This window comes from Orycteropus afer, unplaced genomic scaffold (genome assembly GCF_000298275.1).
Source record: "Orycteropus afer afer isolate SDZICR_OR568_19922 unplaced genomic scaffold, OryAfe1.0 scaffold00021, whole genome shotgun sequence".
Taxonomy (NCBI): Eukaryota; Metazoa; Chordata; class Mammalia; order Tubulidentata; family Orycteropodidae; genus Orycteropus; species Orycteropus afer.
In genome coordinates this window covers 8,937,258-8,964,847 of record NW_006921608.1, presented here as the reverse complement: position 1 = coordinate 8,964,847, position 27,590 = coordinate 8,937,258, and the positions used below count along the sequence as shown (strand labels likewise).

The 27,590-nt window shown below is 38.0% G+C and overlaps 1 protein-coding gene across 1 annotated transcript; it reads left to right on the top strand.

The window, feature by feature from the left end:
• On the top strand, positions 1-27,159 carry DCAF13 (DDB1 and CUL4 associated factor 13). Its single transcript, XM_007934797.2, has 11 exons — positions 1-70; positions 6,440-6,639; positions 7,201-7,308; positions 11,839-11,928; positions 13,654-13,809; positions 16,918-16,995; positions 19,830-19,912; positions 21,517-21,681; positions 24,559-24,694; positions 25,844-26,007; positions 27,072-27,159. Exons 1-11 carry the CDS (start codon positions 1-3, stop codon positions 27,157-27,159), a joined length of 1,338 nt encoding a protein of 445 aa, XP_007932988.1.
• Positions 27,160-27,590: the final 431 nt, after the last annotated feature.

The following is a 27,590-nucleotide window of genomic DNA, read 5'->3' as shown; positions in this document are numbered from 1 at the left end:
ATGAAGGTGAAGATGCTGAGCAGGAACCCGGACAACTATGTTCGCGAAACTAAGTTGGACATACAGAGAGGTGAGACAAATAGGTAGGAAGAAAGAGACGCTTTCCGAGAGTCCCCGGGGTGTAGTCTCTGCTTTCTTGGGACAAAGCTGGGAGGGTGCTGGCTGGCGCTTCACTCGTTATTTACCTTTCACTGAGGCAAACCTAGTGCAGGTAAGGCTACTATTAGCAGATAACGTCCCTTCAGGTCTTTTTCAGAAGAATTTCCTGTGGGAAATAATTAACTATATGGGGAATGCTTCTGCATCCCACCTTCCAGTTGCTGCTGTTTGTTCTCAGGTCCCTATTACTGTTAAGAAATGGAATGAGCCACACTCTTGGATTGAAGGGTTTCTTTTTGTTCTGACTTCTGGCCACTTTACTATTTCAAATTACTTACTCCTGGATGTGGAAAGAAGGAACCTAAAGGCATCGGATTTCTCTTAAAGGCAATATTTTTTTTTTTATTAAATTTTTTTTAAATTTTGATTTGGGTGAAAATTTACAGAGCAAATTCACTTTCCATACAGCAGTTCACATATACATTGTCGCATGTCATTAACCACAGTTTACCACAATGCAACAGCTCCCCTCCCACTTCCTCCCCATAGTTACCTCTTCCCAGTGTCCATCCCTCCATACTCTCCTGCCCCCTAAGCTGTCTCCCTGTGCATAAGCAGCCCTTCCTTCTCCCATGATTGTTCTCTCCAGGGCGTGTGTCTACTTGAGGTAAATGTTTAACTCACATGCCTGTACCTTGTTTGGCTGGCAACCACAGGTGTGGGTTCAATTCCAGACCTGAAGGGCAGCTAGGGGCCACCAGGCTCTATTGGACCAGCAAACTGGTCCCCCACCTTCTATTTTTTTTTTTTTGCCTCCAAATGATTTTGAGTTTTGTTCCACATTGTTCTCCCTCTCTATGCAGGATCTCCTACATCCCTTCCAAGTGGATGACAGTGGTAGCCGGGCACCATCTAGTTCTTCTGGTCTCATAGTTGTATAGGTTGCAGATCAGATGGTGTACCAGTCGCTAGGACTGATTGTTTCCATTAATTTTGGTTTTCTTCTTTCTTCTTGATGAGGAGAGACCCATCATTGCATCTAGATGGCAGCTTGCTAGCTTTTAAGATCCCAGTCGCTACTCGCCAAAGTAAGAGGTGGAACAATGTTTTGTATAGTATGTTATGCCAATTGAGCTTGATGTCCCCTGCAATTATGGTCCCAAGCCCACAGGTTCAACTACTCGGTCGCTCTGGGTAGCTGGCTGTGACCAAGCAGTGACCACAACCTTGCCCCTTGTCAGCTCTACTATGTTGTTGTTATGTGTCGTCGAGTAAAACCCGACTCATAGCGACCCCTCCTTGGGTTTCCGAGGCAGTATCACTACGGAAGTAGGATTGCCCAACCTTCTCTCTATACACCTGGGAATTCTGATCATTCACATAAACTTATAGGACCATTGTCTGCCAACCCTATATATGATCTTGGATACACTCCCCATTTAGACATACCTAATTGTTTAGCCTGTCCACCTATCTATCCATCCATATACCCATGTTTGCCTTCACTGACAACTCAGTACTGTATATGCAAAAGTGTTCATATTTGTTGTCTGTACTTCCCATGTACCTCTCTATGACTTTCTCATCCTCTATGCTGCTAAAGGCAATTCTTATGAAGAAGTTTAATGAGAGAATGGCTAAAGTGATACTAATTTTATTTCTCCATACTGACACATTTCCTATTAACATATACGTGATGAGAAACAAACCATGTGTGAACAGAACATCCCAAGTGAAGAGAATAATAAGTGCAAAGGCCTGAAGGCAGGACTGAACTTAAAACGCAGAAGGAAGGGCAATGTGATCAGAGTTTGAATCAGGGATCTGTAATAGAAAATGAGGCTGGAATAGTCCATCAGTGTTTTGATTGCATGGTAGAGATTAGCAACTATATACGTACCTCTGCTCACAAGATATTTGCAGGGTAAGTAACAAGATAGTAATAATTCTAAAATGCAGATTAGGTTATGTCATTTTCCTGCCCAAAATTCTCTAAGGAAAAAAAAAAAGCCTCTAAGAGCTTGGCATCATCCCTGCTTCTTGAACTGCTCATCCCACTTCCTTTCCAGTTTCACCAGTCACTACTTTTCCACAAATAGCTTAGTTTTGGAGTTCCTCGGTGACACTCATGATTAAGCACTGGACTGCTAGCTGAGAAGTTGGAGGTTGAAACTCAACTCGGGCTTTGGAGGATAAGCCTGGCAGTCTGCTTCCATAAGGTTACAGCCTTAAAAACACCAGAGAGAGTACAGTTCTCCTCTCACATACGCAGTCCTCATGAGTCACAATCAACTGGACAGCAACTAACGAGATTACCTGAGCTATTTTTGTACTTGCCCATGCCACTTGCTGCACTTCAGCACCTCTCTTCTGTCAGGCCATTGCATATTGTATTTCTGTCAGCATTTATCACATTGTCTGATGGTGATTCTGATTATCGATCTCTTCCATTAGATGAGCTTACAGAGAGGGAAAGAACCGTGCTTATTTCCACACCCACTGTTTACATAGCATCTGGAACATAATACCATATTTTTTCCATAAGTAATCCACCCAAACATGACAGGATTGTGTGGTTTCCAAAAACTATATAATGCACACGTTATTTGTGTAAAAAGATCATAGTTACTTTATAGGTATCTGAATGAAGGCATGAAAAAATGAGTAATAGGTTGAAGAGGGAAGATTGTAGAGTACCATTGTTGTTATTTGCCGTCGAGTTGGTCCTGACTCATAGCAACCCCTCCTTGGTTTTCTGAAGCAGTATCACTATGGAAGTAGATTGCCCAACCTTCCTTCCGAGGAGTGGCTGGAGGATTTGAACCACCAGCCTTCTGGTTAGGAGTCTGGTGCCTTAGGCACTTTGCTACCAGAACTCCTATAGAATACCATAAGGAGCTTTAAATTCGTTCAGTAGTCTCTCAAGTGGGTATGCTGGCTACCCATTGGGGTTTGGGGAAGGGAACAAAAACAAGACTTGAATTTTTTTTTTTTTTTAATTTGAAAGTTTACGGAGAAAATTCATTTTCTGTGCAGCAGTCATACACATTTCGTTTCATGACATTGATTGCCCCCCATAATATAACAGCTCTCTTCCTACTTCCTCTATGGTTATCTTTTTCCTGTTCTTTCCTATGTATTCCTGCCTTCAGAGCTATCTCCCTGTGCAGATAAAATTTCTAATTTTCTGCCCTTTTGATCACCTGTGATTGATCATTCTAAGGCGTGTACCTACCTGGTGTAAATATTTACCTTATATGCCTATCTGTTGTTTCACTGGAAGCTACGGGAGTGAGTTCAGTTCCAGACCCGAAGGGTGACTAGGGGCCATAGTCTCGGGTTTCCTCAGTCTATCAGACAAGTAAGCCTGGTCTTTTTTTATGTTAATACTTGAATTTATATTCTTTATTGTAAAAATGCATATGTATATATATGTATGTGTATTATATACATATATATGTATATATAACATATTATATACATATATAATATGTAGTAGATCTGGTAGCAAAGTGCTTAAGACACTTGACTGCTAACCAGAAGGCTGGTGGTTCAAACCCACTAGCTACTCCTTGGAAGGAAGGTTGGGCAATCTACTTCCGTAGTAATACTGCCTCGGAAACCCAAGGAGGGGTCACTGTGAGTCGAGTCTGACTCAATGGCACTTAAGGACAACAACATATAGTATGTATATTTATATAGATAGATCATATGTATATATATATATATATATATATATATATATTATATGTATAAAACTTGGATTGGCGCTGACATCCACATTTGGACCACGTGGTAAGTGACGTTTTCAGTTGCAGTTAAGTCAGTTCCAACTCATGGCAACCCATGCATACAGAGTAGAATTGCTTCATAGAATTTTCAAGGTTGTGACATTCTGGAAGCAGATGCCAGGTCTGTTTTCTGAGACACCTCTAGGGTAAATTGTTACACATTATATATGATATGAGTGGAATGGTTGACCAAGGCTACTGCCATCTGAATATTGCAACATACTGCCTTTATTGGGTTTGCATTATCTTGAAATAATGGAATCTTCCTAATAATTTGTAACATGTTACATCATGGTAGAGTTCTTAGAAGAGTTGGCAAAGGGTAGGATGAAAATGCATTTTCAAGTTTTGCTGAACTATTCTGTGGCTAGGAATACTAAAAAAAAAAGCAAAAAATCCAAACTCACTGCTGTCAAGTCGATTCGACTCATAGCAACTCCTCCTTAGGTTTCTGAGGCGGTATCTGTATGGAACTGCCCAACCTTCCTTTCGAATACTAAGTAGGAGTTTTTTGTTTTTTATTTTCTTAGAAAAGAATAAACAATCTGCTCCTTCAAAGTCCATTACTTTTCACAAAAAAAACTTGTGCTTGGAGACTTTTGAAAATGTATGCTTGGTAGTGTTTCCATCATTTTTACAATTTCATACTGAAAATAATGAAAGTGCCTTATAAAATTCCTTTTTCCTACATGAAAAAAATTGGAAGCAGGATTATCCATCTTCTTTTTAAAAACTATTTGTAAAAATTAGTAAAATGCCATTTAGTTGTAGGAAAAGCTATTGACGTCAGAGTAGATGGAAATTTTCTAAACATACTTCAGAAATACTCTTTGTAATACTGGTGGTAGGATTGGAAAATTAAATATAATAAATAAATGCAACCAACTGTGCAAATCTTCTCTTTGAATCTGCTTGTCTTTGTGAAGTGCAGTCACTCCTCACTTTGCACAGTACCATGTTAACTGATTCCACGCTTTGACAGGTTCATAGTGACTGAAGTTAAGTCTGTTACTATGGAGCCATGCAAAGCGAGAAGTTGGTTGTCATATGCATGCTGTCCCATCAACCTGATATTGTACAAACATGAGTACTGCCTATATCTCTTTCAACTATGGCAGCTGTTAAAACCAGACATTGAAATTAGAACCTTCGCTGCTCTATCGCAGCGTTAAATGGAGATTTTACAAAAACAAGCATCTTTAATCACAGATCCTCGTTAAAAAAAATATACGTGTGTTGAGGGGAGGGGCCTGCTCAAAAACTCTCATTTCTAATGGGCACACAATCAAAAGAGTTGGACAAACTACCTCAGAGAGCCATTAGAAGTTTTTATTATGGGAGGGACATGGAAATAGCTGTTTCTTAGGATGATTAATCTGATGACAGTGTAAACTGCCACCAAGTAGAGTACGGATGGTATCACAGTAGTACAAGTGTGGGCTCAAACTAAGTTTTCAGAGGTAGAAAAAGGAAGGATAGAATGAATTACAAGTAGAGAGAAAGTGAGCAGAACTTTGAATTTTGGCAGTAGGGAGTGTGGAAGATGGAGTATCTTGAAATGACCAAAATTTTAGCTTGACTGAGAAGAGACATTGGGCCATGGTAGAGTCATGGGGTAAGAAGATGCATTTGCTTTTCAACGTTGAGGCTTTTTAGACACATAGGGTTAGAATTTTTCTTAAGTATAATTGTTGTTGTTGTTGTTTGCCGTCGAGTTGGCCCCGACTCATAGCGACCCCTCCTTGGGTTTCCGAGGCAGTATCACTACGGAAGTAGGATTGCCCAACCTTAACTCATATAATTTCTTTGGCAGCATAGCACAATAGTAAGAACATAGATTCTGGAGCCAGACTGTTTGGGTTTGAATCTTGGTCCCGCCATATAATAGGCAAGTTATATAGCCTCTCTGTGCCTCGGTTTCCTCATCTGTGAAGTAGGAGATGGTAATAGAATTTACCTCATAGAGTGCTGTGGGAATGAAATGAATTAGTACAAGGTATTTAGAATGATGTCCAACACATGGTAAACTCTGTATGTGTGTTATTTTAAGTGGGTAAACAAACAGGAAAGTGCTCAGTAAATGGTAGCTGTGTGATATAATCACCACCTTGTAGCCTTCAGTGTAGTGTTGAGTACCAGAGAGCAGTGGTATTCTGCTCCAGGAGGAGCTGAGAGTTTAGTTGAGCACATATTTATCAGGGACTTGTTTTGTGCCAGGCACTGTTAGGCATAAAGAGTACAAATGAACAAGATCCAGGAAGCTCTGTTATGAGAGCTTAAAACCGTGCTGAAGAATGTAATTAAGACATATGAAAGGAAAAGCTGTATATAAGTAGGGTCTAATTATTTCAGAAAATGCATGCCTGCCATGATTTCCCAGTAATTTTGAAAAGATGTCTGGTGACAGCTCTTTTACTTTTGGAATATTTGTAGTGCCAGACATAGAACAGGGTCTCTAATAAGGGCTTATTACAGTATAAGTTGATTAACTGAGGAAGACTATGGGAAATACTAAAATGAGTTATTAAGAGGAGTCATTCTTATTTCAGTTCCAAGAAACTATGATCCTACCTTACACCCTTTTGAGGTTCCACGAGAATACGTAAGAGCTTTAAATGCTACCAAACTGGAACGAGTATTTGCCAAACCATTCCTTGCTTCCCTGGATGGTCACCGAGATGGAGTCAATTGCTTGGCAAAACATCCAAAGAGCCTGGCTACTGTCCTTTCTGGGGCATGTGATGGAGAGGCAAGTGTCACTCTAACCATTGATATTTGAAGTAAAAATAGTTACAAAATTTTTCGTTTGGTTTTTAGTTACTGTGGCTTTTACTTTGATTCCATTCTTTCTGTGTCCTGTTTTCTTTTTATCCTCAAGAGTAACTTCAGTAGTTTCTTGACTAAACCCAGGAAGCTATAAATGCAGTAGACTTGAGGCTCAGTTTAACAATAAATAAAATAATAAATCATGTTTACAACAGAAGTATTTAATAAGCATGAGTTTTTTTTTCCACAGAGGAAGTTATTAATGATTCAACACAGTAATTTCCCACTGTTGATTTTAGAGGGTGGGGGAGCTTTGAAATGCAACAAATTATTCAGCAGAGTATTTCACAGATTGAATTTTCTGCTTGTTAATATACTTACCCGTATGCTCATCTTCATCCAAAGGAGTTTGTTTTCAGCTGTCTAGTACAGTGATTCATAGCCTTTTCAGTTGTCAGATTTGTTTTTCTTAGAATGTAGTACTCCTGTGCTTGAACATTTTGTATTTATAATTCCCTGAAATTTCCTGGCATGCTTATCATAGGTTAGAATTTGGAACTTGACGAAACGAAAATGCATCCGTACAATACAAGCACATGAAGGTTTTGTACGAGGAATATGTACTCGCTTTTGTGGGACTTCTTTTTTTACTGTAAGTATAATTCTGTTAAGTCATTAAAACTTTTCAATCTGTGTAAGAATGATCTAATTGAATAAGTTGTCTTCTGAGTTCATTTGTTTCTTCCAAGGTCCTTTTGGAGCTTCACAATGCAAGTCACTTATTAAAACTTTTAAAAGTCCTAGTTTTCTTTATCCAATCCAGCTGTATAATTACACTTTGAATTACTTAACAACTAATCTTCTATAGAATACTGAGAAATGAGGTTGATGGGAGGTGAGTATAGTAAGATTGTTAGGCTTACCCTGGAGGGTTTTCAATGCTAGGATGAGGAATTTATACCTCATTTGGTGGAGAGTAGGGAATCACTGAAGATTTTTAAGCTGTACTTTGAAGTGATTAATTTGATAGCAGTGAATGATCAGTTTAGAGACTGAATAGTCTGGGTAGGCAGTAGTAACATGTTGTACTAGGGAAGTAGAAGCGGAAAGAAGTGGTTGGACTTAGAAACGTTTTGGAGGGAGCTCGTTAAGGAGCTCTGGTGGTGTAGTGATTTGGCTGTTAAACAAAATTTCGGTGGTTCAAACCCATCAACCTCTCTGTGGAAGAAAGGTGAGACATTCTGCTTCTGTAAAGATTTGTAGCCTTGAATACCCAATAAGGGTACTTATGAGTTGGAACTGACTTGATGGCAGTGAGTTTGGCAAGCTTGTTAATAAGTGACAGGTGCCTAGGAAGGTGGTGGTGGGTCCTGTTTTAATGGAGAAGTCAGGAGTATCAGTGAGTTTAGAAGAGAGTGAGAATAGGAAGGATAAGTTGTGATGTGTTGAACCATCTGTGGGCTGTTGGAGTAAGGCTGTCTGTTAGACCTTTGTAGGTATAGCTCTGGAGCTCGGCAGTGGGGCAGGTCAGAGCTAAATGTGGCATCATCAATACAGAAGTTATTTTGATTGAAACCATGATACTGCTGTCATTGGGAGGTGAGAAGGGAAGATGTAGAAGTACTGTACCCTTAGAGAATGTCTGCCTCTGGCAAGTGGGAAAAGTCTGGGAGAAACCCTTGAGTGAGCAGTGTCCTAGGAGGAAGGGATGGGATAATCATTTACATTAGCTACTACAAAGGATGTTTAGGGTGAAGACTGAGAAAAGCATTTTAGGAATGTAGACATGTGAAAAATTGAAAGTTGAAGACCCTGTAGTTCACTCTTTCAGTTCTAACACTGTTCACAGTTGGTTGTATATCTTTTTAACTTAATGCAGCAGTTCTTAAACTTTTTGTTCTCAGGATCCTTTTACACTATTGGAAATTGCTAAGCACCACAGAGGGCTTTAGTGTATGTAGAGTCTAGCTGTTGATACTTAACATATTAGAAATTTAAACTGAAAAAATTTTAACTACTTATTGATTGAATTCATTTTAAAATGTAATAAACCCATTACCGTGTAATAATATATTTTTGTGAAATAAATAAATTTAAAAAAAAATTTTTATCTTGATTTGGGTGAAAGTTTACAAAGCAAATTCATTTTCTGTACAGCAGTTCATATACATTTTGTTTCATGACATTGACTGCAGTCCCCACAGTGTAACAGCTCTCTTCCCACTTCCCCTCTGTAGTTACCTCTTCCCTATGTCCCTCTTTCCTATGCGTTACTGCCTCCTGAGCTGTCTCCCTTTGCAAATACTGCCCTTCTATTGTCCCGTGATTGATTGTTCTAAGGAGTGTATTTGTCTAATGTAAATATTCACCTTATATGCCTGCCTGTTGTTTGGCTGGAAGCCACGGGAATGAGTTCAATTCCAGACCTGAAAGGTAACTAGGGGTATAGTCTTGAAGGTCTCACCAAAACCAAAAACCAAACTCACTGCCTCCTTGGGTTTCCGAGGCAGTATCTCTACAGAAGTAGATTGCCCAGTCTTCCTTCTGAGGAATGGCTGGTGGATTTGAACCACCAGCCTTCTGGTTAGCAGTCAGATGCCTTAGGCTCTATGCCACCAGAGCTCCCAAGGTCTCTAGGCTCTATCAAACCAGTAAGCCTGATCTTTTTTATGATTTTGAGTATTTTTCCACATTGTTCCCTCACTCTATCCAGGATCTCCTGCATTGATCCTTTTCCAAGTGGTTGACATTGGTGGCCGGACACCATCTTAGTTCTCCTGGTCTCATGGTCATGTAGGCCAAGGTCCATATGGTCCACTAGTTCCTTGGACTATTGTTTCCATACATCTTTGGTCTTTTTCATTCTTCTTTGCTCTTGATGTAGAGAGACCCACTGTTGCATCTAGATGGCTTCTTGTAAACTTTTTAAGACCCCAGTCACTACTCACCAAAATAGGATGTAGAACAATGTTTTTGTGTAGTATGTTATGCCAGTTGGTCTTGATGTCCCCTGCACCCATGGTCCTGAGCCCCACAGGTCCAACAACTTACTCCATCAGGGTGGTTGACTATGCCTAAGAAGTTACCTTAACTTTATCCTTTGATAGTTCTAGTTATGCATTTGACTGCCAACCAGAGGGTTGGTGGTTCAAACCCACCAGCCACTCTGTGGAAGGAAGACTGGGCAGTCTACTTCTGTAAAGATTTACCCCCTTGGAAACCCAAAGGGGGTCACTGTGAGTTGCAATCAACTCTATGGCCGGGAGTTTGGTTTTTTTTGGTTAGTTCTAGTTAGGTGGGTGTTCTTATAGCACATACAAATACATATGTAGAAATACTGCTTGCCAGGTTTGTATATGGTTATGGGTATATTCCCTTTTGCCTAGACATACTTGATAATTCAGCCTGTCTACCCATCTATTTACCCATAGATTAATGTTTGTCATCATTGATAATGCAGTATTGTATATGTAAAAGGGTTTGTTTTTGTTGTCTGTACCTCTTGTACACCTCTCTCTGTCTTCCTTTTCCTTAGTGTTACTGTATTGGTCACTTGCTTTTGGTATATTAACTTTTCCCTCCACCCAAATCAAAACTTGTCTCTACCTATCTAGCAGTGTTCTTTCCCTCCCCTCCCATCTCTGGTACCAACAAAGAAAGTTTCCTTCCACATATAAACCTTACCTTGACTTTTTATAGTAGTGAACTAATAAAATATTTCTCCTTCTGTGATTGACTTGAAATAATTAAATCTTTGAAAATCAGTAGTATGCAGAATGGGGAATCCTTTTACAGTTTGTTAATCTTTTTCATGTCTGGCTTAAGAGAGCTGGATTCTTGTATCTATAGTGTGTGGTTTGGTTGAAGTGTGTGAAGAGAATATGACCTCACATAGATGTGTGGTTGAAGAAGGAAAGGGTATTTTTATAGCCTTTTCAGCTAATCATGAATATTCTTTAATTCTGTACAAAAACTTAACTAAGTTTACTTTTTAAAGGTTACAACTAAATTTGAAACTGTATGAATAAACTTTATATACACTGCTACATTAAAATCCTTTGATCTGTCTTGCATTTTGAATATGTCTTTTACCCCTGCTTAATTTTGTAGCATCATGCATTGATCATCTAGAAAATATTGGTTTCCTAAAACATGCATATCTTCTGAATGTTATTATTATTTGTTGTTGTTGTTGTTATGTGCTGTCGAGTTGGACCCAACTCATAGAGACCCCTTCTTGGGTTTCCGAGGAATTATCACTATGGAAGTAGATTGCCCAACCTTCCTTCTGAGGAGTGGCTGGTGGGTTTGAACCGTCAGCCTTCTGATTAGCAGTCAAGTTAGGCCCTACACTACCAGAAAAAAAACACGTGTTAATGTTGCCACTGACCTTAACACAAGTCTTAAGTGTTGGGAAGCTGTCAAGCTCATGATGGTGGATACAGGCTTAGAAGATTAAAATTTATCCTTGGCAGTAATTACTGTCAATTAATGTTTCCTTGAGGTAACAGGATCACTTTGTTTTTGAGAAAAATCTCTGTAAGATGCTCAAGTTTAAATTACCATAGTTTGCTGCCTCTGCCTTGATTTGTGCTAAGGTGCCCTCCGTTTTAACTTTTTCACTATCCATGCAAATTTCAACACGGCAAAGGCAAGTAATAGCATTGACTTTGTGGACTGCTGAAAAGTTCTCTGGGTCCTCTGGAGGACTGGAGACCACACTTTGAAAGCCAGTGACTTAATCATTTCTCAAGTTTTGTGTCATGCATAGAAGGGCTTTGTCCATCCCAAGATTATAATAAAATGTCTTCTATCTACATTGTCTGGCTTTATTTATAATTCTCTAAAATTATATTTTCATGTAAGGCTTCAAATGGGGTTTAAACTTTTTTGGTGACTAGTCTGGTACCACAGTGCCATTTCACTGTAGTTCAGTTTTTTCTCCCTAATTTGAAATGCTGCCCTTAAGTTTTTTCTTTTTAACTTTATGTACTTTATTCATCACAAATCTTTACCAAAACATGGTGCGCTATGAATCCATTGATTAATGGTACTGAAAGAATATGTTATGTTGTATTTCTGTAACTTGAGTTGCTTTTAATTTGAGGTATGTGGTAGCAGGTAATAAATATATAACTACTGCTCATCATCATTATAATCATAATGAAACAAATATTTCTAGATTGGTGATGACAAAACTGTGAAGCAGTGGAAAATGGATGGACCGGGCTATGGAGAAGAGGAAGAGCCCTTGCATACAATATTAGGAAAGGTACAAAATAATTGACCCATTACCTATTCAAATTCTTCTTTTAAAATTATTTCTTAATTATTTTATGCTGTATTGAATGCAGTTAAGAACAAAGCTGAAAAATTTGTAGCTAAAACTCTTTGGTGGTCATTGTCCAATAGTAGGTTATGATTTCTGTTTTTAGCTAGATGATGCAATGAAGGATTTCTTATAACAAGACCATGGGGGAAATTTATAAGGTCAAAGGTCGGAGAAGAATGATGCTTCAGCTTCTGATCTATATCCTCCTAGATCATACACAAAGCTGAGAATTTCTTACTTGAACGAAATAATCTGATATATTTGCATTTTAGTTATAACTTAAGTATGATTCATAGTATTTGTGTTTTACAGTGCTTACATTTTGATATTAAGCAAACAGAATGCTAAAATTAGATTTAACCTTCAAACTAAATATATGCATTTTAAAAAATCACTTTGTCATTTCAATGTATGGTTAGAATAGCTGACAGTTCTTAAAGGGACAAAGAGGTATGGGATATGGGTATGTGATGGAGCTAAATTCACAGATGGTAACAAACTGATTAGTAATTCCTAAAACAAAATTTATTTTAGGTTCTCAAGGAGTTCCAAAAGTAATTTGAAATATTTAGTCTTACCCCTGTCTCTACAGTATTGGGGACTAATTTTCACTGTAGAATAGTTTTAGGACTTACCTTCATGAATAGAAAATTACCAGAAATCTGTAGATACTGCTGAAGGTTATTAAAAGCTTAACACCAAAACCAAACCAAACCAAGCTGTGCCATTGAGTCAGTTCCAATTCATAATGACTCCCGTTGAGTTTCCAAGTCTCATGGAAGCAAATAGCTTCATCTTTCTTCCATGGAGCGTATGGTAGGTTTGAACCACCAACCTTTTGGTTAGCAGCCAGATGCCTTAACCACTACACCACCAGAGCTCCTGAAAGCTTCAAGAGTTGGCTATTTCCTTTTAATTTGCTTTGCAACAGGGCTTAGAACTGTTCATTCTGGTCTGATTTCTCGTTGAGAATTTGCCATTCTACCCCAGAGATACTGAATCAGAATTTACATTTTCACATTATGTATACATAAGAGGCACCTGGGGATCTTGTTAAAATGTAAGTTCTGATTCAGTATCTCTCTGGTGTAAAAGCAAATTCTCACCAGGGGGTTGAATTGGAGTGAACAGATTCAAAACCCTGCTTTGTAAACATATTTTCTATGAGGTAAATTTTAATCTGGTCCTGAGCAGGTTAAGCACACATTTCAAATGAATATTATCCAATTGATATGAGTTTTTTTGCTTTTAACAATATTAGTATCCATCCCCCTCCATCTTTCTCCTTCCCCAAAATTTTAATCAAGTTATTGGTATCTGTGTTTCCACCCTGTGTACAGTACTTTATGTGCTGACTGTAGAACTAAGTTTTTAGTCCCAAAATTCTTCAGTACCTAATATTTAAATCACTTCAGTGAAATGTGTTGAAAATATATTCTGTATTTACATTTTTTTTCTTTTAATTCTCAAAATGTGTGATAAGAAATATCACTCCATATATTACTATTTCCTCTTTAAGTAAAGGCTTCAAAGAAGTTATTTTGTGAAGAGGGATTTTCACAAAAGAAATAAAAAGATTGTTTATAAATGTATTTAAAATATTATTCTGCAGATTTGCAGTGGTAATAAATAGACCTATCTGTAACAAACCCTTTGCTTTTAAAGACAGTGTACACCGGAATAGATCATCACTGGAAAGAAGCTGTTTTTGCCACATGTGGACAGCAAGTGGACATTTGGGATGAACAAAGAACCAGTCCTATATGTTCAATGACCTGGGGATTTGACAGTATAAGTAGTGTTAAATTTAACCCAATTGAGGTACTGTTCCTTTTTAAAATATGTTCTGCTTATTGTTTCCTTATTATTGGATAATAATATCAGCTTTGTTTAGGAAACTGTTGAGTGTGTGTGATACGACACTCTTCTGAATTTTATTGGTGTTCAGGCATTTGGTTAGTTTCCGGGTTATAGTAGGTTATGATACCTTTGGTCAGATTTTAACTTGTTTGCCCACCATTTAGTCCTTGATATCCTTGTTAAATGTCATTGGAGGATGGTGCTCATGGGAGTAGAATCCAAGCAGGTACTATACTGTTTAATTTTACTCATGACTTCAGCACTGATGTTCCACAGATTGTAATTTTTCTTAACCCTGTTGGAGGTAAGAAGGAGCACTGAGCATTGTTTTATTTGTAACTGGTAAGACTACCGATGCTTCATAAGAATACGCACGATTATTTTGTACTGCATGATAATTAGTTATATTTCTCCTTGTTCAAAGGTCTGAATTGTGATTCGTAGGTAGGAGCCTAGGTCTAGGGAAGAGTTGGAGATTGGTGCCACTACTTACTGTTTATTCAGTTCTCAGTTGAAAAGAGGAGGCTGACCTGAAGGCTAAGCTAGGCTTTGAACTCCAGATCTTTTCCTAAACTTTTTCTTAATACATAACAATAAATAGCTCATTGACTGAAGAGCTCACCTTTTCCTGAAGAAAGAAAAGGAAATCATTTCCTGTATAAACCGATTTTAGGATTTATTAGAAGACTGTCACATTAAGTGGTACCTCCCTATGATAAGAGGATATAAGGAGAAAATTGATAGTAAGTTTTATACTGTCAGAAGACAAAGGTTAAGTCAGAGTAGCAGGATCTAAGAATTGTTTGTATCATATATTGAAAAATAGGTGCTTTAGTGTGATGTGAGTTGCGGTGAGAGGTACAGCTGAGAAGTCAGAAGATACTTCCAACTCTCAGTACATATTACGTACACTCCTTGGAGAGGCTATAGATCTAGAGCAGAAGCTGGCAGACTGGTTCAAGAGCCAAAACTGGCTTGCTGCCTGTTCTTGCAAATAAAGTTTTACTGGAACACAGCCATGCCTTTTCTTTACGTCATGTCTGTTGCTGTTTTTGCATACAATGGCAGAGTTAAGTAATGGAGATAGAGACCATATGGCCCACAAAGCCTAAAATACTCACTGTCTGGCCCTTTGCAGAGAAGTTTGCTGATCTCTGGTCTAGCGTATCTGTTTCTGTCACATCTTCCTCACAACATGTCCCATCCCTGTATTTTTCCTGATTGTAGAAGTGAGGTATGGTGGCATGGATGGGCTAGTCAGCTTTGCAGAGCAGGGGCTAGGTTATACTAAGTAGGCAACAAACACAGGTGATTTGTGGAGCAGTTCACGCCCTTCGTGGTGTGGAGCAGAGCTGAAATTGTATTTCCTGCCAGCGTGCCTTTGCACTGACCTTGTACAAGTCACAATTTTTCTCTGTATTTGCCTCTTTATTTTTAAAATGAGATTAATTATACTTCTTAGTACTTCATAGGTTTGTAGAGAGTGTAAAATGTGATAATATATGTGAACATTTTTTTAAAAGTGCTGTGCAAGTTCAAGGTGGTGATGTTTTTACTATTTTAAAAAAAGCAGAAGGAACAGACCAATAGTGATTCCTACTTCTCTAAGGGATTAAAAAAAAGCTTTTGCTTCTCTATTTTGATGAGCACTCGTGTCAGAAGAGCTGCTGTCTATTTGTAAAACCATAATTTATTAGTGCTGACCTACTGACCCTGTTTTTCAGACTTGGCAGTATAACAACCTATTTGTACAGCTGTGTTTTTTAATTTAACCCCATGAACTAAGTGGTGAAAACAAATGGTGTGCATGGCTCTTATCCTATATTCAACATAATGGAAAAGGCATGTTCCTGTGCACACAGGGTGTTTGTGTCCTATAATCATTAAAAATTAATTTTCTTTTAAAATATTGAAGCCTGGAATTCTGGTGAAGCCAAAAGTTGGTGGCTGAGCATTGCCACATCTTACAGTGTGAAAATCAGCTTTCAGTCTAGGTATAATTATCTTGCTTTGTTCAGATCAGATTCTTTGTTTTTAGAGATGGAACCTGGTCAGACTGTGAGGTGACATAATGAAAAGCTAAGAGGAGTCACTAACTAGAGAAAAATCTTAGGCAGTGATTAAGAAAGGCGGGTTGGATAAAGGACTGAGGGGAGGTCATGATATGTAACATTAGCTCTATGATGCTTTATTTAAACTTTGTACAAACATGTAGTAGGAGTTAGTGGCCATACTACTATCTAGTAAATAACGATCTGTGTTCCTCCTACACTTGGAGTAGGAAGAATTGGTAGGCAGAATCCTGGAGTTGTCAATGTCATGAACATGAGTGAGGAGGAATGGTTCTACAAAGGGTGGGGTTCAGGGCTTTTTCACATAATACTAATCATCAAGGGTTATCTTAATTATCTTGCATACTTACAAGTGACATATAAATAAATATTTGAAACATCTTAAAGCAAAGGACTGGTCTAATTTATTACAGAGAGTTAACAAATGGCAGCTAACTATGTCTATTGATTCAATAACGCTACTCCTGAAATTTTATCCTAAGAAAGTAAGTCAAATGAAGAAGTGCTGTTGTTGTAATATGCTGTCGAGTTGATTTCAACTCATAGTGACCCCTCCTCGGGTTTCCAAGGCAGTGTCACTACAGAAGTAGATTGCCCTATTTTCCTTCTGAGGAGTGGCTGGTGGTCAGCCTTCTGGTTAGCAGTCATATGCCTTAGGCACTACGCCACCAGAGCTCTGAAGATGTTTACTGAAATGTTATTTATAATGGTGAAAAGCAGGGAATAAAAGGAAAATGTGTTCTATTATAAATTAGAACATAGTATCTGTACCCTAGCATGACAGGCATCTAAGATACAATAGGGATTTAGCAATGAAAATAACTTAGGATGCCAAAATTATGGGTGATTTATTATCCCTCCTTAAAATGTACTTTAATGTTACAACTTTGTGTTTTAACATAAACATGAAGAGTGATTAAATCATTTGTTCACTGAATGGAAAGGGTTTTGTTGCCAAGCTTGGCTTTTAATTGGTTGTTGTTGAATTCATTTTCAGACATTTCTGTTAGGAAGTTGTGCTTCTGACAGGAATATAGTACTGTATGATATGAGGCAAGCTACTCCTTTGAAGAAGGTAAGTTTCAATTTTGTCTTCTGCTTCCTACAATTGTTGATGTATTCATCTGTCAGTCAGAGTGACTAAAAATTTTGAGTAAATGATTTCTCAGAATTAATTATTTTTTTTTTAGAGATAGTCTTAAGAACCCGAAGTGATGACAGTGGCCTTCTATCAGCCACCCTAGCTTTTGAAAGACCCTTAAATTTCTACTCAGTACTATAGCCTAGTCTTTGTGTCTTCCATAGTAAATTTTAGTCATCTCATTGGGAGCTCTGGTAGCGTAGTACCTAAGGCACTTGACTGCTAACCAGAAGGGTGGTGGTTCAAACCCACCAGCCACTCCTTGAAAGGAAGATAGGGCAATCTACTTCCCTAGAGATACCACCTCGGGAACCCAAGGAGGGGTCGCTATGAGTTGGGTCCGACTCTACGGCATATAACAACAACAACAACAATTCTTAAATTAAAAGTGATGTGTCACATTACCTAGAATATGGTAGTAATTCAGGCTCCATGATTGTCATATGACACATACTGTGTTTTATTCCAGAAGGTTTTATAACAAATTTAAATAATCAGTTTTATTTGTTTAGTTACATGCTGATGGGTACTAGTTTAACATTTTGTTTAGACAAGTGCTATCCTGTTCAAGGTGACAAATTTCCTAACAGCTGTTAGGTTGTTCCAGAATTTAAGTCTATCAAAAGCTAATACAACTTGAAGCTGACTCTGAAAAGGGAGAGAAATACTGTCAGTAAAGAGAGGCATGCCATTTTAAGTAAAAGTACATGAAGGTCCTGATTTCAAGTCCTGGAATTATGAAGACACAGGGACAGCTAGACATCATTTATGTGCCATGTCCCCATTGTCATACTCCTCATGAAAATAAATACTTCCAATACTTATTTTTGTTGTTCTTAAATCATTTTTATAAAATGTAGTATTTCAGAAGTACTAGAAGTACATTGTATTATTGAAGTTTGAGACTGATAAATAGGATAATCGTTCCAAAATCCCACTTTAATCATTTCACTCATTCATGTGATATACTAAGTAGGAAGCTCCTACATGAACGTGGTATTAGACCTTAAGTAGGTAACTTATGTTTCGCCTATAAAATGGTGATGTTAATAATTACCTTTGCAGCATATTGGTGAGCATAAAACATGATACAGTTGATCTTCATTATCGTGGATTTCATATTTGTGAATTCGCATACTCACTAAAGTTTATGTATCACTTCCAAATCTATACTCACAGTGTTTTTACAGTAGTGTGCAGAGATACACGAAGCAGTGAAAAATTTGAGTTGTCCAGCACACATTCTCAGCCAGTCAAACAAGGTGACTTTTGCCTTCTTTTCTCAGCTCTCATAATGTAAACAGGTGGAATTTTCATAGTCTTAAAAAAAAAAAACCACCTCACTGCCATTGAGTCGATTCAGACTCATAGCAACCCCCGTTGAGTTTCTGAGGCTGTAACTCTTTACAGAAGTAGATTGTCCCCCAACTTCTTCTGTGGCTTGACTGGTGGGTTTAAACCGCTGACCTGCTAGTTATCAGCAAATGCCTTATCCACTATGTCACCAATGCCGTGTTTTTCACATTTTTGTGCTTTTTTTTTTTTCCCTGTTGTTTAAAATGGTCCTCAAGAGTGCTGATATCTTTGTGTTCCTAAGCTCAAGAAGGCTGTGATGTGCTTTACAGAGAAGATACATGTGTTAGATAAGCTTCATTCAAGGTGTCTTTAAACAGAAACACATAAAACAGAATTATGCGTTGATCAGTTGATGAAAATGTTGTGACCAGAGGCTTACAGGAACACCCTTTATTTCTGCTAAGAGCAGTAGTTCAGTATTGGCTAATTTGGTTTCATGGCAACTTTATGGACTATAACTACCTGAGGTAACAAGAATCAACTGTACTTGAAGCATTTCTGTCAGAGCTGCATGAAGTACTAATTTAATAAATTGTACTTTCTCCCTTTCTTTCCTGTTTCAGTTTTTAGTGGTGGTCCTTTACTTTTAGGCTGAAGGAAAGAACTATATACCCTGGCTTTCATGCCCCTCCAAAACGTGGTTCCAGTTTACAGTCCATTTATTTTTTTGTTTCAGTCAGTAAGGCAACATTTAATTAGGGTGTGTCACCTACAGGCCACTTCGGTAGATGGAGAAATTATGAGACATTGCTGTTTTCTGTTGTCCCTGTTTATCTACTACTCTGTCAGTGTTTCTTTATCTTTCCTCTATTAAATGTGGTCTTGAAGAAACTATTAAATGTTGTAATTTAGGAGACACATTCAGAAATGTTGGGGGGGGAGATTTAGGACGCTGCTCTTGGTGTTTGGTGGGCAGGTACCTGAGAGACAACATCCTAGAGTGGACAGTCATACAAAACCAAAAGATTCTCTTACACAGACTGCTCCTATTGAAAGCACTGTGATACATTGGTCTTTCACAGGTCAGTTTAAATCATGCTTGTCTTTTGAAATCTTCTGTCTGTAACCTACACTTGTACATAAATTTTGTCTCTGATTTGATGGTTATTCATTTACTGCTTTATTGTTTGTGTTGTAACTTTTCTTGTGTCTGTCATATTTTGAGGTTAAGAAACTAAGTATTAAGCATTATTATAGTTTTCAATGTTTACCACACTGCCTGTGTGTATAGTCAGGAAACAATTATGATTTATTTTTTTCTTTGCTGAGCTGAGTTCTGTGCACATAACAGAATGTTTACTAAATATTTGCTTAAATAAAAAAAGAGCAAAGGAAGTAACATGGGATATTTGTCCATTTTAGACTAATTACCTCTAAAATGGTAATGGGTTAGTGTATGCTTCATTTCTCAGGTTATCTTAGATATGCGAACAAATACAATCTGTTGGAACCCTATGGAAGCTTTTGTTTTTACTGCAGCAAATGAAGATTACAAGTAAGTTTCCCTCTTTAAAAACTTACTTAGTTATATCAGGAATGGCTTGTTTTGTATGTCTTAATAATGAAGTGTGTTTCACTGAACATTATACTTTTATCTGTATATTCAAATCTGTCATTTGTTTTGTTGGGAGGGGGATAAAAAAACCTTCCCAAATTGGACAAGAGGAGGCCCTTAGACAAGCCTCTCTGCTTTCAGAGTGCCACATTTGTGGACCACATCTGGCCTGTTGCCTGTTTTTGTAAATAAAGTTTTATTGGATATAGCCACACCTATTTTTGTGTTGAATGTGACTGCTTTTGTATTATGTGGCAAAGTTGCTTGGTTGTAACAGTGACTTTATGATGTTCAAAGCCAGAGATGGAAACTGAAAATACCTGCCTACAAAATTTGTAATCCATCAGGTACCTGCTTCTCATGTAGTTATGTTATCAGCTGTTGCTATTACTTCAGTAAGACAAAAGGAAAATTATAGTTTAAATGTTCAATTTAATATTTACAGATATGTCATTCTGTGACATTGTGACTTAGCAGCCTTATATTCTTAACCTAAAGGGAGCTCTGGTGGCACGTGTACTGCCTAAGGCACTTGACTGCTAACCAGAAGGCTGGTGGTTCAAACCTACCAGCCACTCCTCGGAAGGAAGATTGGGCAGTCTACTTACATAGTGATACTGCCTCAGAAACCCAAGGAGGGGTCACTACGAGTCAGGTCCAACTCAAGGGCAGAGAGTTAAACCTCCAAGCAAGGCTGTCAGGGGATACAGAGATGATAGAGATACAGAAATGAAGGCACAATGAAAGTGAACCGCTCCCTGCAAATGTGAGCCAGTATCCCTCTACAAGTGTAATTTTGGTAGCATAGTACCTAAGGCACTTGACTGCTAACCAGAAGGCTAGCAGTTCAAACCCACCAGCCACTCCTTGGAAGGAAGGTTGGGCAATCTACTTCCATAGTGATACTGCCTCGGAAACCCAAGGAGGGGTCGCTATGAGTCAGATCCGACTCCATGGCATTGAGTTTCGTTTTGGTTTTAAAGGGAATTTTGTTATTCTTTATATATGACTGGCTGAAGCATTTCACACTGGCTGTCTTACCTCTTCAGTATCCTTGTAGGTTGGGTAGGACAGGTATGTTATATGTTATTTTAGAGATTAGGATATTGAGGCAGGGAGGATAATCTCTAAGTGAGGGTGAATGTATCTTACTCATCTTTTTTTATGCAAAGTATTTGTTGTAGCGCTGTGTATATGGTAGATAATTCATACTTTTTTTTTTTGAGAAGGTGAAAGTGTTGGTGGATTGAACTTTAGATCTTCTGTCTTTATATGTTTTTTTCTATAGTACAGGCCTGAGAGAATAAATAATAGTAGTAGTCTCTCATAAATAGAATTTGTTGCATGATGCTTTAGTGGTGCCCATCAGAAGCATCTGTTATGACTGTGATCCTGTACTAAAAAGAATTTAGACTCTAAACCAAACCAAATTAATTGAAGCTGTGTTATTTAGTTAATGGGTCTTGTTTTCACTAGTGTCTCTTAGTGCTCCATATAACTTATTCCCAGAAATTTGTATCAAATATTTTTAAATGCTTTTACAGCTTATATACATTTGATATGCGTGCTCTTGACACTCCTGTAATGGTACACATGGATCATGTGTCTGCCGTACTTGATGTGGATTACTCTCCCACTGGGAAAGAGTTTGTGTCTGCTAGCTTTGATAGATCTATTCGAATCTTTCCTGTGGACAAAAGTCGAAGCAGGTATGTGACTACCAGTAAACCTTTATTTGGCTATGGTTTTTCTTGATCATCATTTACCTTTTCTGAGAGGTGGACTGGTTTTGTATATGTGATGTACTCACACCCAGGTACAGTCACTTGGAGTACCAATTCCACTATATCATCAGTAGGCAAAGTGTGAGCCTACTGGGCAGTTGGTTTCATTGAAGATACTATGTAATTTGCCTCCTTAAAATTTACACTGGGGTGCTCACTTGTTTCACCCTAGTTCTAGCCCTGTGTTCTGGTACCAAAAGATCTTTCAAATGATGTCTCCTGGAAGTCAAGCACCTCATCTATGTCTTTTTGGTAATAACCAGTCTGCTTGTCTAATTCTTTGGTGTTTATCACTCTAATTTGAGGAAGCCATATTGATTCCTAAACCTTCTTATTCCATCATTGATTGCCAGCAAACAGTTGTCATCATCACACTTTTTATCTGATTACAAAGGTGTTTATCTTTGCCTAACTCAGAAGCATACTGACTGGGTGCTCTGATGCATTTGGTTTTGTTCCATCATCTCTAATGTAGATCTTCTGGTGCTGGATAGCTTTCTCTCTTTGTGGCTGCTGGTTCCTTTGCAACTAGACAGTCTCCAAGCTGTCATGAACGGCTTGTTGGGGCAGTTCTTTCAGACTCAAGGCAAGACTGATAAGTTGGATTCATCGTACATTTATGGAGAATGATGAGAATCAAGAGAATATGGCCTTCTGTCATTTTCTTCCTCACCAAAAACTGCCCAAGATAGTAGGACAGTATTTTTCTGACATACCATATGCAGACACAAAGAATAGGAAGAGAGCAAAGGAGAAGAGTAGGAGAAATGGGAATGATAGGCATCTTTGAGGAGAGCCTTGGTGATGCATTGGTTAAGCACTTGGCTACTAACCAAAAGGTCAGAGGTTCAACCCCCCCTCAGTGTGAGAAAGATGTAGCAGTCTGCTTCTGTAAAGATTTCAGCCTTGGAAACTCTATAGGGCAGTTCTACTCTGTCCTGTAGGGTTGCCATGAGTCAGAATCGACTTGATGGCAGTGGGTTTTGTTTGGCTTGGTGTAGGCATCTGTGATCCCAAGACCCTGGCAGCTGAATTCATACTGAACTATTTCACAGTCCACTCGGGCAACTGAAAGCAAGTCTAGGTAGCAAGCTCAAGAGATTCCTAAAGTAGTTCTTATGCCCCAATACCAGTGAATTGTCTCTTGGAGGTTTTATCATCACAAATGTGTTACATCTTGATCAGTTTAGATATAAATGGTATTCCCTCTGCCCTTTCCCCTCATCTGCTTAAAAGCTAGTTATAGTTCGTTTCTGTGGTCTGCTCTAGGCAGTTCTTCAGACAATCTGTATTTTAAAAATACTTGCTTTTAAAAGACCTTAAAATGCTAAAAAGTTCATTTTTGAAGTAAATTTTGAATATTTTAAAATACTACAGTTAAATCAATATTTGAAAGTAGTCTTATACTGTTTGTTAAGCAAACAGGTAAACCAGCACCATTCGTGTGGGACAATTAGTTTATTTTGACTATGTATGTACAATTTATCCCATAATAAATGCAGTAAGTTTTAGTGAGCTTTGTAGACCTAGTGTATGTATGAGCATATGTGTATCTAGAGGTTAAAGACTCTACATAGTTTACCATCAAGGAGGATTTTAAGTTGCTGAAGTGACTAACCATTGTATTTGACTGGCTCTGGTGGTGTAGTAGTTAAGGCATTTGGTTGCTAACCAAAAGATTGGTAGTTCAAACCCACCAGCCACTCCATGGAAGAAAGATGAGACAGTCTTCTTTGTAAAGATTTACAGCCTTGGAAACCCAGTGAGGGTGGCTATATGTGTGAGAGTTGACTTGATGGCAGTGAGTTAGTGCCATGAAGTTGATTTGTAATGATTTTTGAAGCCTGGTTGAATTTCCTAACATTTTACCTCATTCCACTGTTTTGGGTAGAAGAACCTCTTAAACAGGTAGAGGCAGTAAGACATCAATGTTGTAAAGGCAGAACACTGAGGAGAAGAAAAAGCAGTCTGTTTCATTTTAATAGGGTGCTTTTCTAACCACTCCCCCTTTTTAAAATAGATTTCTTAACAGTGATCTACATATTTACGTATTCATGAGCTTGAAGTATGTAGAAACAGTGTAGAAGGCTAACTTTCTGAGTACCCTTTCAGTAGCATTTGGAGAGACTGTGTACACACAGGAGTATTCTGACTCGGTGACCACGTGTGCATTTCCTTTTCCTATGCATGGTTGGTTGTTACTGAGCTTCTTTCCTTTCTCTCCTGGCTCTGCATTTTGAATCATTTAATCCAGATGTGGAAATTTCATTTCTCCAGACGTCTCATCTTTTAAATTTTTTCTAGCTTTGTCTTTTATTTGCTTTTTAATGCTTTTCTTAACAGTTCCCAATATAGTATCTTCTGTGAATTCACTTAGTGTGTTTCACCACCTTCCCAAATAGGGATGCTATTTGACATCTCCATTTATTAAATGATTCCTATCCAGCTCACCAACACTTCTGTAGCCTTCCCCTTCTTTTCACACATGTAAGTCATCAACTTTCACTTCAATTAAGCTTACTAAACAATTTGCCAAAACAAAAATGAGACGTTAGGATCAACACATCAGGATGTGGTCTTTGAAGGCTGCTGAATTTATTTCATTTTCCAGTAAAATGAAAATAGAAGTATGGTTGCTGACACACAATCTTGAATTGATTTTAGGAGTGCTTAATAGAAGCAGAAGGTGCTATGGTGGCACAGTGGTTAAAGCATCCAACTGCTGGTCATTGATACATATGGTTTATAGAAAATCTGTACCAAAGTTAAGTTAAAGGTCTTAACTTAATTCTCCTTGAATAGAGAAGTATATCACACAAAGCGAATGCAACATGTTATCTGTGTCAAATGGACTTCTGACAGCAAGTACATTATGTGTGGATCTGATGAAATGAACATTCGTCTGTGGAAAGCTAATGCTTCTGAAAAATTGGGTGTGGTAAGAAACCTCCTCTTACATTGTCTTAAAGCTCCTTTTCAACTTTGTTGGTTATTTTGTGAGCAGAATTTATTTGAAGTACTTTAGATATTTGGATGAAACTGACATAGCTGTGATTAAAAAAAACGGACAAGGCAGTTCTGAGATTTTTTTCCCCCCATGTAAAGGCACCTTCAGAGTGCCGTTATTAATTCAGGTGTTTGATAGTATTTGAGCTTTCTTGATCTTTGAGCTTTCCTTGAGGCAGGGAGAGAAGGTATAGGGACTAGAAGCTTTGACCTAAGGAGTGCTACCTTCTTCTGTTGGTGGAATAGTAAGCAGGCAGATAGAGCAAAGGCTGTAGGTCCCTGTGAGAGCAGTCACTTAACTAAAAAATAAACAAGGTCAGAAAGCTTCAGACTTTAAAAAGACTCAGTGAAAATGTAGCAAGTACTGTCATTGGTTAGCTACCTCTGGGTGTGGGCTCATGTTGGTACTGTTTTGTTCTTGATGTTTTTCTAAATGCCCTGTTTCCTAGAAGCAACAAAAGCTTTTACATCAGAAATAAATAGTACGTTTAAGAAGGAAGCATTAAGTATGGTTATTTCCTACTTAAGCCCTGGTAGGAAAATTAAGGTATAATAGAAAGTAATTAGAGACAGTTTCTATTTTATGATTGATAGGGGTTACACTGTGCCTAGGTTTGAATTCATTATTAAATATTCCTCTAAATTGTATCTTCCTTAATACTTGTCAAACAAAGACCAGTTGTTATGGAATTGGTCTCCTCTCCCTCTTTTATTTGCCCCCCTTCCTCTGTCTGGGTCATTATTTTTATAGAAAAAAATTTTTGAGTGAGTGATCTATGTTATTTTTGCCTAAGGAATGTCTAATTCAGTGGCCACACAATTCTACTTCCTTGGCACTACTGTTTTTCACTTGGTGGCATCTGTTTAAATTGTAGGCATGGTGGTTAAGAGGAAATTCAATACCTGCAGAGCTGTTATTGCTAATGTAAACTTGCAAAGGGCAGAATTCCACTCGCAGTTTGAGTCGCATGTTATAAAGGTTTAGTTTTTCTTCCGGAAAGGATGCTTTTTTCTTGCTTTGTTACACTAAAGCAAAACAAAGAAACACTATTCATTAAATACCAAAGTGCATTTCTTCCAGCTTACATCACGAGAAAAAGCAGCCAAGGATTATAATCAGAAATTGAAGGAGAAATTTCAGCATCATCCGCAAATAAAACGTATAGCTCGTCACCGACATTTACCGAAGTCTATCTACAGCCAGATTCAGGAGCAGCGCATCATGAGAGAAGCCCGGCGACGGAGGTATGCTTCGGGGTGTTTGACTCTAGTAGTGCGTTGTTGTGAAGGCTGGTTGCCATGCAGCCAGCTACAGCTCACAGAAGCCTCCTGGGTGCAGAACCATTCCGTGTGGTTTTCAGAGCTATGACCTCATGGCAGCATGTAGCCAGGCCTGACTTTCAGGGTGCCTCTGGGTGGATTAGAATTGCCAGCGTTTTGGCTCGTGGTCGGTGCTTAGCCATTTGCACCACTAGGGACCCCTGTGGGTCTCAGTTCTGTTTCTGACTTCTCAATGCACCAAAAATAAACAAACGAAAACTGCCTTTTAAGGGAGAAGTTTACGTGTGGTTGTACGTTAGAGGTTTTTTTGAAGACCCCTTTGGGCTTTTCCTTTTCCTGAAAAAGAGGAATGCGGTGATCCTCTTAGAATGAGAACTTGCATTACCCATTTATGACAATAAATTTAAAGGACAAACAATGAAAATGAATTATATCGAAGTTAGAACATGCTTCTGCTCTACTAAAACAATGGGTAATGTTTAAAATGTACTTCTAATACAGCTGGCGTTAAAAGGTATTGTGTGTTTCCAAGTTAAAGAATCCCCACACACAGAATTCTTACATAAGAGTTTTTCCGATAGGCTTTATCGTAACATCTGAGATTCACTGTCCCTATCTGCAGTAGAGCGTCCTCCGCACTTCACTGTTCCCTGTGGAATTGTCTTCTCTTGGGAATCTTTGAATTCATACAAAGAACATAGGAATTCTAAGACCTCTTTTTTTAAAATTAAATTATTTTGCTGGCTTTGAGGTAGATGTTGAGGTTAAATTGCTTTAAAATATTTTAAAGACTATGGCAGGTTTTAAAACTTTTTAAAGGACTGATACATAATAAGGTAGAAGCAATTTAAAAAGTAAGAAAAGATGATTTTTCCCTAGTTTTTACCTGTTGTCATTATGAAGTGTCTTTGTCAATAAGTACTTTTCCAGGGAAAGAAGAAGCTGTAGTATTTTTGTGAGAAAGTTTTCCTTGTTCAAGAGGATTTGTGATAAACTTGCTTACATGGTATGTTTTTTGTTTCTTTTAGGGAAGTGAATCGTCGCAAACATAGCAAGCCTGGATCTGTGCCATTCGTGTCAGAGAGGAAGAAACACATAGTGGCAGTTGTGAAATAGTATTTGGTACTGCTACCAACCTTGATACATAATTATCTGTTATGTTTTGATTTGGGAATGCTACAAATAAAAGTACTGGGTCCAGTCTAATAACGAATTATTTTTCAGTTATCTGTGTAGATTTTGATTAGTGCTCATTTTGGATATACTTTGGTAAATTATCCTTAAATGTGGCCAGTTGCCAACACTATGTAGTGTTTTATCCTTGATCTGCTTTCTTATTTCATTGATGAATACAGTATTTGCAAGCTCACTTAATTTTTGCTGTAGAAATTGCAATCATACTTTCTCTCTGTTCTGTTACAGTTGACACTGTATTTAAGGTCAGACATCTCTTTCTTTTTTTTTTTTTTTAATTTTATTTTGATTTGCGTGAAGATTTACAGAGTAAATTCACTTTTCATACAGCAGTTCACATATACTTTGTCTCA

Excerpts from the sequence above, each read along its gene's own strand:
- DCAF13 (XM_007934797.2), top strand. The coding sequence starts at position 1 with ATGAAGGTGAAGATGCTGAGCAGGAACCCGGACAACTATGTTCGCGAA. Across the intron at positions 13,810-16,917 it reads TTAAATTTAACCCAATTGAG|ACATTTCTGTTAGGAAGTTG; the intron begins GTACTGTTCCTT and ends ATTCATTTTCAG. Across the intron at positions 24,695-25,843 it reads CTTCTGAAAAATTGGGTGTG|CTTACATCACGAGAAAAAGC; the intron begins GTAAGAAACCTC and ends CATTTCTTCCAG.